Source organism: Cardiocondyla obscurior, linkage group LG26 (assembly GCF_019399895.1).
Source record: "Cardiocondyla obscurior isolate alpha-2009 linkage group LG26, Cobs3.1, whole genome shotgun sequence".
Lineage (NCBI taxonomy): Eukaryota > Metazoa > Arthropoda > Insecta > Hymenoptera > Formicidae > Cardiocondyla > Cardiocondyla obscurior.
This window is the reverse complement of record NC_091889.1, coordinates 1,976,706-1,991,215: the sequence shown is the minus strand read 5'-3', so window position 1 is coordinate 1,991,215 and position 14,510 is coordinate 1,976,706. Positions and strand designations below refer to the sequence as shown.

Here is a 14,510-nt window from a genome sequence, read left to right as displayed (position 1 = left end):
TACAGAAAGCTGCAACAGATTGTAAGTCTATTCAATTTATTTTTATTTTTCGTATCTAATATTTATAATATATAAAACATTAAAATGTGCGATTTATTGAAAAAGAAAGCTAAGCGAAGCTTTGTTGAAGCTTGGCTTTCTGATGATCGCTATAAATCTTGGATACGAAAAGTTCCCTCAGATGATAGTTTATATCATTGTATTATTTGTAAAAAAGATTTTTCGTGCAATACATGTGTATCACGACATGCGGATTCTGCGTGTCATAATGAGAAAATTAATGAAACCGATTTTGAAACAAATAATGACGCAAACGAGAAAAATATTAGTTACGGGGCACGGCAAACATTCCGACAACAATGGTTAGATATTGAAATATTTAAACCATGGTTGCGCGAAGTATCACATAATAAAAAATTATGTTTTTGTACATTTTGTGAAATATATATGGTGGCTAAATTATCGAATATTTATCGTCATGCAGAATCCGAAGTACATATTATTAACAATGAAAATAGAAAAAAAAAGATATAAATGATATGTGTGACAAAAATATGAACGTGGAATCACTTGTGCCGTTTGATGATGAAAAGAAGGCAGCAGAAATTCGATATGCTGCATTTATTGCTGAAAAAAATATTTCATTCGAAACGGCACAAGATATTCTAACATTGTTTAAAGAAATAGGAAAGGATTCTAAAATAATAAAAGGCATGACAATGAATCGAAAAAAATGTAAAGGAATTATTTCCAACGTTTTATGTCCGATAGAAACAAATCGTGTAGTTGACATATTACAAAATAATAAATTTTCAATTTTTGTAGATGAAACATCAGACATTTCGAATCAGAAATGGATGACGTTTCTTGTGCGGTATGTTGATCCTGAAACGTTAGATAGTCGTTCACAATTAGTAAAATTAATAAATATTGACGCAAAAATAGCAGCGCGGAAAAATTATTTGATGCATTTTTAAATGAAATGTGGAAATTGCAAATTCCATTTCAAAATATAATTGCTATGTCATGCGACAATGCACATGTTATGGTGGGCAAATATTCATCTTTTAAAACAAAACTTCAAAAGTTTTGTCATAAATTATTAACATTTTCATGCCCGTGCCATTCCGCAGCTTTAATTGCACATAATGCATGTAGTAAAATTTCAGAACATTGCGAAGAATTTGTTAAAAAAGTAGCAACTTTTATCAACAGTAGTCCGAAACGTTCGGCTATTTTTGAAGAATTTGCTATAAGTTTTCAGGAAACAAACCGCAAAATTTTAAAGTTGTCAGATACACGATGGCTTTTTCGGTATTCAAGTATTGAACGACTTCTTGAGTACTGGAATACTCTATTTCTGTTTTTAACTGAAATAGTAGTAAATGAAAAAACAAAATCTGGAGAATATATACTTTCTATAATGCAAAAACCTGATACAAAAGCTTACCTATTATTTTTAAAACATATTTTATATCATTTTAATTCTTTCAATCTCTTTTTCCAAAGCCTAAAAACAAGAATCCAAGTATTAAACAGAAAATCTTTAGAATTTTTATGTGGCATTTGTAAAAATTTCTTAAAACCTGAGCTATTAAGCAGTTTAAAAGAAATTGATATGCCAGAGTTTGATAAAACAGAAAATCAAATTTCAATAAATAAAATATATTTAGGAGAAGAATGTCAAATATATCTAAATAATTTAATTACGGAAGGACATGCAGACGTTGTTGCAAACATTCGACGAGATTGTTTGCAATTTTACGTAACAGCTGCACAAGACATTTGCAAAAGGCTACCAATACGTGATGCCTTTTTATCAAAATTAAAAGTTTTTGAATTTAATACGGCTTTACGCGATAGTAATAGAGAAAGTTCATTTCGTGATGTCTCTTATATCGTGAGCACCTTTGGAGGCTTTGATGAAAAAGATTTGAAGAAAGAGTGGTTTGCATTATACAAAGATTTTTCAGAATCAGATAAAGATTTGTTAGCAATATTAGAGTTTGATGAATTGTGGAAAAAAATTTTAAAAAGTCATCGATATCCTAATTTAAAGTCTGTCTTGAATGCTGTTAGATCATTGCCAAATTCAAATGCCGATTCCGAAAGAATCTTTTCCTTTTTATCAGATATAAAAACTAAAAAACGAAACAAACTTGCACCTGTAAACGTAAATGCTTTATGCGTGTTTAAGTCAGCATTAAAAGCGAGAAAAGAAACCGCTCTAAATATTAACATCAATGAAGAGCATTTATCTTTAATGTCAACAGACAAATTATATTCTACATGTCATAAAAAACAAGAAAGTCATCTAACATTATATACTGCAGATGATTGTGACATGGCTGGTCCTTCCTCGTCTACAATGCTATAAATAATTTATTTATGAAAAAAAGAAGTTTAATAATTATCAATTCAATATTAAGTTTGTCGGACACTTTGCGTGTTGGACAGTTTATTTATTATTAATTCAATATTAAGTTTGTCGGACACTTTGCGTGTTGGACAGTTGATTTATTATTAATTTAAAATTAAATTTGTCGGACACTTTGCGTGTTGGACAGTTTTTTTTTTATCAATTTAAAATTAAATTTGTCGGACACTTTGCGTGTTGGACAGTTTTTTTTTTATCAATTCAATATTAAGTTTGTCGGACACTTTGCGTGTTGGACAGTTTATTTATTAACAATTTAATATTAAGTTTGTCGGACACTTTGCGTGTTGGACAATTCAGAAATGTGGTATGATATGGCTACTGGCGAAGGTCCACGTTAAAAAACCTAACGCACTGTAAGTGGCACCTCCTGGGTAGTGCGGAAGACCACATTATATTCTAACATACAGCCTGTAAAAAAACATGCATCTTGGTGCCCGCGATTCACGCGGCTCGCACGATGCGAGCACTCGTCTTAGTCACCGTAACCGTAGGCTACGAATCGTAGCTGCCTCGGTGCGACGAAGACGGAACATATATATATCTGTCCTCTTCTGAAAGCCGAGCGAGGCGCGCTCACCGACAGGACGCCGGCGTGTGTGCGTAGTCCCCCACTCCAGCAACATCGATGTTGCTCGGAGCTAAAATTCCCATCACTGGTTTGAGGCTAATTTTTAGGTCGATTTTGAGAATCATTTCTGCGTAGAAAAATGTTGTTTTATATATTCTGTATCCGAGTATATTTTTGTCATTACAAGAATTATGAATTTTTAACAATAAATGTGGTTCTATTCAGAGCTAACATTTAGAGGCACCTTTAAAAGGTGAGTCACTTTTAGCCTAAATGCGCGCTTTTATCTCGAAAAAGTTATTCACAGCCCACTTATATAGCACATTTATGTTTTCGCTAAGTGTGGTCTACAGCACATTTAGCGAAAATCCAATATGGCGGAACCAATGCGATTTGACAGGTAGACCTGTATTGTGATTGAACTAATTAATAGCGACATTAATTGATTAAATTTATTTAAAAAAAGGATATACGCGAAGTTTTTAGAAGTAAACAAAACTCCATGTAGCAAAATTAATCGTATTAGAACGATTTTAAAAAATTATCAATTTTGATAATGCGCGTATACAAGGTGTCTCGCGAAAAGCGGAAAATCTCTCGGTTGTAGGTAGACATTAGGAATATAATTAGAAAATTTTGGTACCAATTCGTTAAATTCGCGATCGTAACATTGATACGAATTATTATAACCGAGCGAATAAGAGCGCGGTCTCTTAGAAGCGGTCCACGCCTAATAGCATTGACTCTGTCTCATCTTTTTTGTCGCTTAGCGATTGTTCGATCCCCCCTTCACCCCCATCCATGTTTTCTATCTTCACTAGACCCGCCGAAAGAGAGATCAACCAATCGATAAGCTGGGGCAGAGTCAATGCTATTAGGCATGGACCGCTTCTAAGAAACCGCGCTCTTATTCGCTCGGTTATAAAAATTCGTATCAATGTTAAGATCGCGAATTTAACAAATTGGTACCAAAATTTTCTAATTATATTCTTAATGTCTACCTACAACCGAGAGATTTTCCGCTTTTTGCGGGACACCCGTATGTAAAAAGTGCCATCAATCTATCGTGAATGTCGTAAGAATAATTTCAATTATCTTAAATTTGTTCTCAGTCGCTGCACTGATGTACACTAGTGCTAAAAGTTAAAGTAAATCAAATTTTAAGCAAAACTGAGACTCTTCCATAAAAAGACTCCTCCAAAACCAAGATTTCCTTAAACAAAAATTCCCTCCCAAAAAAAGACTCCAAAAACCAAAACTCCCCCAAAAACAAATTCTACAAAAAAAAGAACTCAAAACTAAAATCTCCCAAAAAAGACTTCCCCAAAAAAAGATTTTCAAAAAAAAAAAAATCCCCCAAAAAGACTCCTATAAAAAGACTACAAAAAAAGACCCCCAAAATAGAACATAAAATGTGTACAATAATATCAAATATTTTCTATAAAAATAATGAGATCAAATAATTGCGCCAAGAACCTGAAGAAAATAGAAAATTATATACAAGCTAAACCAAAACTCCAAAAAAAAAGACCGTCAAAACCAAGACTTCCCACAAAAAAACTACCCCGAAAAATCTCCTCAAAAATTATACTTCCCCAAAGTTGAATATAAAATGTGTACTTTAATATTAAATAATCTATATAAAATTAATGAAATCAAATAGTAGCGCCAAAAACCTGAAGGAGCTAGAAAATTTTAAACATTACAAACCCATGTAGAACCGTAAAACGTAGACCTAGGTTTACCCCGATGATAAAACGTAATTAACATTACAAACCCATGTGGAACCGTAAAACGTAACCCTAGGTTTGCCCCAATGATAAAACGTAATTAACATTACAAACCCATGTGGAACCGTACAAACGTAGACCTAGATTCGCCCCGATGATAAAACGTAATTAACATTATAAACCCATGTGGAACCGTACAAACGTAAACCTAGGTTTGCCCCAATGATAAAACGTAATTAACATTACAAACCCATGTGGAACCGTACAAACATAGACCTAGATTCGCCCCGATGATAAAACGTAATTAACATTATAAACCCATGTGGAACCGTACAAACGTAAACCTATGTTCGCCCCGATATGATATAACATGGTAAAATGTAAAGAAAAAAAAAAAACTTGGCGCTGCGAAACCAAATCTTTAAAATCGAAAAAAACAATCTATAAAATCTCAAATTATAATTTTTTGCTTTTTACGATGTGCTATACATCAGATTTTTGTAACCACACCAGATGTATATTAAGAATATATTTAAAATAAATCCGACAGTCCGCAGTCTGTAAAAGTGGAACGGCAAAAAATTTGCTGCATTGCGCATTTTCAATATATTTTTGTTTAATGTTAAACATATTTTTTATGTCATCACCCTTCTTGTTTTTTCTCCCTCACCTTCTTTCCATCTTTTTTTTTAAGGACGGGAAAAATTTGTTGCATTGCTCAGTTTCAATATTTTTTATTAGAATTCTTTATTTTTATTGTTTTTTATATTTTCTATTCAATATTTTTTTTTGTTTTTTTTTTTTTATTTTAAAGATTTGGTTTCGTAGCGCCAAGTTTTTTTTTTGTTTTTTTTTTTATTTTAAAGATTTGGTTTCGCAGCGCCAAGTTTTTTTTTTCCTTACAATTTACCATATTATATCCTATCGGGGGGAACATAGGTTTACGTTTGTACGGTTCCACATGGGTTTGTAATGTTAATAACGTTTTATCATCGGGGTAAACCTAGGTCTACGTTTTACGGTTCTACATGGGTTTGTAATGTTTAAAATTTTCTAGCTCCTTCAGGTTCTTGGCGCTACTATTTGATTTCATTAATTTTATATAGAGTATTTGATATTAAAGTACACATATTATATTCAACTTTGGGGAAGTATAATTTTTGGGGAGTTTTTTTCGGGGTAGTTTTTTTGTGGAAAGTCTTGGTTTTGAGGGTCTTTTTTTTGGAGTCTTGGTTTAGCTTATATATAATTTTCTATTTTCTTCAGGTTTTTGGCGCAATTATTTGATCTCATTATTTTTATAGAGAATATTTGATATTATTGTACACATTTTATGTTCTATTTTGGGGGTCTTTTTTTTGTAGTCTTTTTATAGGAGTCTTTTTGGGGGATTTTTTTTTTTTTTGAAAATCTTTTTTTAGAGAAGTCTTTTTTGGGAGATTTTAGTTTTGAGTTTTTTTTTGAGGGGGGGTTCTTTTTTTGTAGAATTTGTTTTTGGGGGAGTTTTGGTTTTTGGAGTCTTTTTTTTGGGAGGGACTTTTTGTTTGGGGGAGTCTTGGTTTTGGAGGAGTCTTTTTATGGAAGAGTCTCAGTTTTGCTTAAAAACTTAGTCGAGGATGCTTTTCGCGCGCCTATACTTGGCGCTTTTTTATACCTTTTTTTTAAAAAGGTAATTTTGGGGAGATTTCATTCATTTTGTAGTTATAATTAAACAATATTAAATCTAATTTTGGAGGGTAATCAAGAGACACGTTAGTATTTCGTGTATCGTATACATGCTGCAAAGATTACCGTGTTATTACGCCATGTCATTTATTCTTAGGTATTGAGATCTTCGGATCTCAACATCAAACCAACAAATCGCTTTTTAAATATGTGGTTCTTTAAAAGTTTGTACATTAAAATATTGATACTTTTATTGAAAATGTTTGACTTATATAATATAGAATGGGCCCCATCCAATTTAATCATTACGCAAGGTTTCTTATTCAGAGCTATTGAGATTCTTTTTTTTTTAGCAAAATTTTTATAAATGTCTAAACTATCAATCAGATTTTATTTTATTTTTTTAATTAATTTAATAACTTATTGGTCCATGCATGCAATGTGTTAAATAAATTCATTTTTTATCAATTTTTTGGCTCGGAAAAAACGGAGCGTACGGAAAGAACGGAACGTGCGAAGAGAACGGAGCGTGCGAAAAAAACGGATAGCGCGGAGAGAACAAAGAATACGAATAAAATGAATAGCGCAGAGAAAAGAGAACGGATAGTGCGGAAAAAACGGAGCGTACGGATAGAACGAATAGAGAACGGATAGCGTGAAAAAAATGGAGCTTACGGATAGAACGAATAGCGCGGAGAAAACGGAGCGTACGGATAGAACGGATAGCGCGGAGAAAACAGGGCGTGCGGAAAGAACGGATAGCGCGGAGAAAACAGGGCGTTTGGAGAGAACGGATAGCGCTAAAAGAACGGAGCGTACGGATAGAACAGATAGAGAACGGATAGCGCGGAAAAAAACGGAGCGTACGGAGCTTACGGATAGAACGAATAGCGCGGAGAAAACGGAGCGTACGAATAGAACGGATAGCGCGGAGAAAATAGGGCGTGCGGAAAGAACGGATAGCGCGGAGAAAACAGGGCGTGTGTAGAGAAACCTTAAGAAGTAACAGGTCACACTTGCCTTAATTAACGGATCACTGCGGATCACTAACCTTACACGTCAAACTCACACGTCAATTATCAACAGAGTCGATAATATTATCAAACAGTCGATAAATCAATCCGCGCCATCTAGTGATGCAAAAACGAAAGGGACATTTTTTGAGACGTAAAAATGACGACGAAGAATCTTAAAAATTTTACTTTTGTAACCAAAATTAATATTGCGATATCTTTATTTATAGACAACGCAGCGAAATAATAAAAGCACTTTTATTATATAAGTCGACCCTAATCTATATAATAAGCTTATTTAGAAAGCGATTGGTTGAGCCGTTATTGAGATCTGGTAATCTACGGATTTCTCAAAACGTCGTCTCGCTTAATAGAGGCACGTCAGTGCCTCGCTGCGCCTATATTTGGCGCGAGGCACTACCGTGCCTCTTGATATAATTTGTTTTATTCTAACTTACTACACCAGTTACAGCGTGTAGCGACTAAAAATAAATTTTTTAATTACTTTACACATGTTAACCGTAGATATTATTCACGAAATTAGTTATGCGATCGAAGTTCGGGAAGTAAATGTAGTTCGTGATCGTAATAGGTGAGATTTTCGGAATAAATTAAACTCGTTTGAAAGAGTAACGGCAAACGTGATTTATTTTTTTAAACTTAACATTAAAAATTTTTTTCATGTCAGATAATATTATATGATCAATATTCATAGTGCGTCCTTATTTTAATGATTGTTTTAATTGTTTAAAATAATTTTGAAGTAAGAAGTAACTATGAATACCGATCTATAATGAAATATTAATCTCAGTAAAATTTTAAGACGAGGATACGCATGGTTCGAAAGTTTTTTAAAGAAGTAAAAGTAATATTTTTTCATAATTCATCACTTTTCACATTTTTACAGGGATTAATATGGACCCATCATTTAAAAAATAGAAAAAAAAACAAGAATTTTTGCCGTCACTCTTTATAATAAACGGAAAGTTTGACAGAGATATCGGTTAATTAAAGAATGTGTTTTTTGATTGCGTTAGAGAAAAAGAATTAACTGGTACATATAAATGTACCTCTATCTTAAAGGTACCTCTAAATGTGTGCTTGGAATACAGAACTTTAGCAGCACGCCTCTAATGTTGGTCACACTCAGAGGCACTTTTATAAAAGCGCCTCTAAATGTGAGCTCTAAATACGGGCCGAATTTTCTACCGCAAGCGGCTATTAAACGAAAACTCAAAATTACTGTCGGTAATATAGCTATCGATAACGCACTCGTGGACAGTACCGCTATCGCAATGAAACTAGGACTTAACTAAAATGAAATGTACGCAAATTTGACATACTACATAGATTGTACACATATTCGTGTTCAGTCATTTGGTATTTTTTTTTACGTGTATTTTTATTATTATTTTTTTACTGCTTTTTAATAGAACATATGTATTAATCTTTAATATGGTATTGTAGATGGAGAAGATGCTAAATTATTTCGTAATAAGAAAGATTATTTTTTTATAAATACTCAAGTAGTATGCGATAATGAATTAATAATTAATATAGCTACTGGTTGGCAGGGTTCAGTACACGATAGCTGAAATACAGGGTGTCTCAGACATAACGAAGGATACTGAAAGAATAGATAGAACTGATTGAGACAAGTAGAAAAGTCCTGTATCATTTTACAAAATTCTCAACCGTTATTAAGAAAAAATTAAAATGTATAAATTGTATAGGCGTAAGAGCGACAAGGAATTGCGGCGACCTATTTTGCATTCGTCGATTTTGACAACTTCACCAACACCTCCAATGTAGCCTTCTTCTTGAAAGTGTTGGTCCAGTACAATCATACAGACTTCTCGGCAAAATAAAAATTTGTCTGCTACTGTTTTCCGAAAAATTTGCTCATTTTCCTTTATACTGCTTTCTCTTATCGTCTGTTCAAATGTAAAATTCATCGCAAAGGTATATGTTATTAACATACATGCCGCTACAGAGACATGACACCTCTCAAACCATGTATTGTCTGTAACACTTATACAGTGGTAATATTTTCCTTTCTTTTGGCAGACAAATCTACCACAGTTAAATGCAGATTCTTGCATAGACATTTTCTTTCTGTGCTTGTTGCAAAATTTTTCTCGCGGTATTAATTCTATATCGCGAATCCATTCCATACATCTGTCGTTATTTTCTAAAATGGAGCATAATTTGAATAGATTGTACGTACGATTTATGGTAAAATTTAAAGACTTAAGAAATATAAAAAAATTACCGATGAGGAAAAAGAAAATCAGCACAAATACTACGACTATCAATATAGATAGTATTGTTATATCCCGAGCCCTTGGCAACAGAAACTCGGGAATAACGTTAGAATGTCGCACGCGCGCGACCATTTAGCTTGATCGGCAGAATACCGCCGATCAAGGTAACCCGGCATTTCCGGCCGGGACGCGACGTTTCGAGGACAATCGCGGTTGCCACCCGCGATTCTGCTGATTGCTATGATTTTTGACATAGCAACAGCAGGGCATATGTAGGGGCAGCCGCGGCCCGGACGGGCAGTCGCTATTAGAAGTCGTAATTAAGTGAATCGCGCGAAGTTGCCGGCTGTAAGTTACAAGAAGGAAAATAAAAGAAAGCGAAACAGTTTAATAAAAAGGGGTCTTTATTTCGGCTTCCTGTTCCTGCCCAGTATACATTCATCTCTCCGGAGAACGGACCCCACAGCACCTTCCCGGTGCAACAGTATAGATAATATAGATAGTATAGATATAATACAATCAGAAATAAAGTAACAACTTATAAATGACTAACCGGCATATACACTATATCATAGGCTTATTAAGCAATTGATGATGATAACTGACTGTCTTATATATACCTGTAACAGAAACTATTCTAGTTACAGTGAGATACCTTAGATCTTACGGGTAGCGCGGAAAACTTATCACGCGAGAAGCCGAGTCAACTTGATGGTCAAAATGGGCCACGTGCTACCAGGGTGATTGCGTCCGCGAGCGTCGACTATTCACATGATATGAGCGGTCCTTGATTATTTAAATGAGCAATGAGTAAACCGGCGCGGTGATTAATACGAAACGAGAAAGAATGAGGCGTATTCCGCAAAATGAGCGTGCGTAGCGAGAACGCCGTGAGCATGTGCTCGAGCACGTTGCTACCACGTGCACGGACAGTGAGGCTGTATCCGTACTTTTGTGAGCCGACTGCCTTTACGATAAATGAGAAAGATTTTCGCACTTCCTGACTAACACCGTTTGACCACCGGTCAGTGATGGGAATTTTAGCTCCGAGCAACATCGATGTTGCTGGAGTGGGGAACCACGCACACACGCCCAGCGTCCTGTCGGTGAGCGCGCTTCGTTCGGCCTCGCTCGGCTTCGCTCGGCTTTCAGAAGAGGACAGATATATATATGTTCCGTCTTCGTCGCACCGAGGCAGCTACGATTCGTAGGCGACGACTCGTAGCCTTCGAGTTACGGTGACTAAGACGAGTCCTCGCATCGTGCGAGCCGCGTGAATCGCGGGCACCAAGATGCATGTTTTTTTACAGGCTGTATGTTAGAATATGATGTGGTCTTCCGCACTACCCAGGAGGTGCCACTTACAGTGCGTTAGGTTTTTTAATGTGGACCTTCGCCAGTAGCCATATCATACCACATTTCTGAATTGTCCAACACGCAAAGTGTCCGACAAACTTAATATTAAATTGTTAATAAACTGTCTAACACGTAAAATGTCCGACAGAATGCGTAACTATATGTAGGAAGGATAATTTTTTACGGGAGTAAATGAAAAAGAAAAGCGGCAATATTAGTTATTTAAATTTTTATTTTAATTAGAAATATTATAAAAAAATTGATGTATAACTAGGTGTCCGCCCCGGCCTCGCATGCCGCCCCGGCCTCGCATGCCGCCCCGGCCTCGCATGCCGCCCCGGCCTCGCATGCCGCCCCGGCCTCGCATGCCGCCCCGGCCTCGCATGCCGCCCCGGTCTCGCATGCCGCCCCGGCCTCGCATGCCGCCCCGGCCTCTCCAAAAACTCCCTCGCGACCGTCCGGCCGCGTAACCTCTTTTTCGTTTTTCTAAAATGTATAAATAAAAAAATAAGTATATACTAAATATAAATAATAAATATGAATTTAAATATTGTTATTACTTTGCTGCTTCTGCTGCTCCTGCTGCTGCGGCTGCGGCTGTTGCTCCTGCTGCTGCGGCTGCGGCTGCGGATGCGGCTGCGGCTGTTGTTGCAGCTCTTCCTGCAACTGCTTATAAGTTTGCAAAAGTGAGGTAATTTGATGCTCTACCTCCATGAGCCGCTCTAACGCACTATTTTCTAAAAAATGAAAAAAGTATTAATTTTACAATATATGAATTACAAAAAAAATAACAATTATGTATATTACTTACGAGGATTTTCGCTCATCTTTAGATGATTTCGCTCGCTTTTAGACGTCTACTGCTCGTTTAAAACTTTGTAAGCGATTATATACAATACATTTGTTTTGCCCTAAGCTACGAGCGCTTCGTGACCGCGAGCAGAAACAATAAATAAAATATTATTATATATACTGAAAGTACTTCTACAGTTAAATTAGTATATATTGACAGTTCATTTGCTCAATTGTAATAGCTTTTGTGAGAAATAATTATTACAGAAAGCTGCAACAGATTGTAAGTCTATTCAATTTATTTTTTATTTTTTCGTATCTAATATTTATAATATATAAAACATTAAAATGTGCGATTTATTGAAAAAGAAAGCTAAGCGAAGCTTTGTTGAAGCTTGGCTTTCTGATGATCGCTATAAATCTTGGATACGAAAAGTTCCCTCAGATGATAGTTTATATCATTGTATTATTTGTAAAAAAGATTTTTCGTGCAATACATGTGTATCACGACATGCGGATTCTGCGTGTCATAATGAGAAAATTAATGAAACCGATTTTGAAACAAATAATGACGCAAACGAGAAAAATATTAGTTACGGGGCACGGCAAACATTCCGACAACAATGGTTAGATATTGAAATATTTAAACCATGGTTGCGCGAAGTATCACATAATAAAAAATTATGTTTTTGTACATTTTGTGAAATATATATGGTGGCTAAATTATCGAATATTTATCGTCATGCAGAATCCGAAGTACATATTATTAACAATGAAAATAGAAAAAAAAAGATATAAATGATATGTGTGACAAAAATATGAACGTGGAATCACTTGTGCCGTTTGATGATGAAAAGAAGGCAGCAGAAATTCGATATGCTGCATTTATTGCTGAAAAAAATATTTCATTCGAAACGGCACAAGATATTCTAACATTGTTTAAAGAAATAGGAAAGGATTCTAAAATAATAAAAGGCATGACAATGAATCGAAAAAAATGTAAAGGAATTATTTCCAACGTTTTATGTCCGATAGAAACAAATCGTGTAGTTGACATATTACAAAATAATAAATTTTCAATTTTTGTAGATGAAACATCAGACATTTCGAATCAGAAATGGATGACGTTTCTTGTGCGGTATGTTGATCCTGAAACGTTAGATAGTCGTTCACAATTAGTAAAATTAATAAATATTGACGCAAAAAATAGCAGCGCGGAAAAATTATTTGATGCATTTTTAAATGAAATGTGGAAATTGCAAATTCCATTTCAAAATATAATTGCTATGTCATGCGACAATGCACATGTTATGGTGGGCAAATATTCATCTTTTAAAACAAAACTTCAAAAGTTTTGTCATAAATTATTAACATTTTCATGCCCGTGCCATTCCGCAGCTTTAATTGCACATAATGCATGTAGTAAAATTTCAGAACATTGCGAAGAATTTGTTAAAAAAGTAGCAACTTTTATCAACAGTAGTCCGAAACGTTCGGCTATTTTTGAAGAATTTGCTATAAGTTTTCAGGAAACAAACCGCAAAATTTTAAAGTTGTCAGATACACGATGGCTTTTTCGGTATTCAAGTATTGAACGACTTCTTGAGTACTGGAATACTCTATTTCTGTTTTTAACTGAAATAGTAGTAAATAGAAAAACAAAATCTGGAGAATATATACTTTCTATAATGCAAAAACCTGATACAAAAGCTTACCTATTATTTTTAAAACATATTTTATATCATTTTAATTCTTTCAATCTCTTTTTCCAAAGCCTAAAAACAAGAATCCAAGTATTAAACAGAAAATCTTTAGAATTTTTATGTGGCATTTGTAAAAATTTCTTAAAACCTGAGCTATTAAGCAGTTTAAAAGAAATTGATATGCCAGAGTTTGATAAAACAGAAAATCAAATTTCAATAAATAAAATATATTTAGGAGAAGAATGTCAAATATATCTAAATAATTTAATTACGGAAGGACATGCAGACGTTGTTGCAAACATTCGACGAGATTGTTTGCAATTTTACGTAACAGCTGCACAAGACATTTGCAAAAGGCTACCAATACGTGATGCCTTTTTATCAAAATTAAAAGTTTTTGAATTTAATACGGCTTTACGCGATAGTAATAGAGAAAGTTCATTTCGTGATGTCTCTTATATCGTGAGCACCTTTGGAGGCTTTGATGAAAAAGATTTGAAGAAAGAGTGGTTTGCATTATACAAAGATTTTTCAGAATCAGATAAAGATTTGTTAGCAATATTAGAGTTTGATGAATTGTGGAAAAAAATTTTAAAAAGTCATCGATATCCTAATTTAAAGTCTGTCTTGAATGCTGTTAGATCATTGCCAAATTCAAATGCCGATTCCGAAAGAATCTTTTCCTTTTATCAGATATAAAAACTAAAAACGAAACAAACTTGCACCTGTAAACGTAAATGCTTTATGCGTGTTTAAGTCAGCATTAAAAGCGAGAAAAGAAACCGCTCTAAATATTAACATCAATGAAGAGCATTTATCTTTAATGTCAACAGACAAATTATATTCTACATGTCATAAAAAACAAGAAAGTCATCTAACATTATATACTGCAGATGATTGTGACATGGCTGGTCCTTCCTCGTCTACAATGCTATAAATAATTTATTTATGAAAAAAAAAGTTTAATAATTATCAATTC

At 34.4% G+C, this 14,510-nt stretch overlaps 1 protein-coding gene across 1 annotated transcript; it reads left to right on the top strand.

Annotated features, from left to right (window-relative positions):
• The first annotated feature begins 539 nt into the window (after positions 1-539).
• LOC139112094 (SCAN domain-containing protein 3-like) lies at positions 540-2,377 on the top strand. Its single transcript, XM_070672878.1, has 2 exons — positions 540-874; positions 946-2,377. The coding sequence occupies exons 1-2, from the start codon at positions 540-542 to the stop codon at positions 2,375-2,377; spliced, it is 1,767 nt and encodes a 588-aa protein (XP_070528979.1).
• The last annotated feature ends 12,133 nt before the right edge of the window (positions 2,378-14,510 follow it).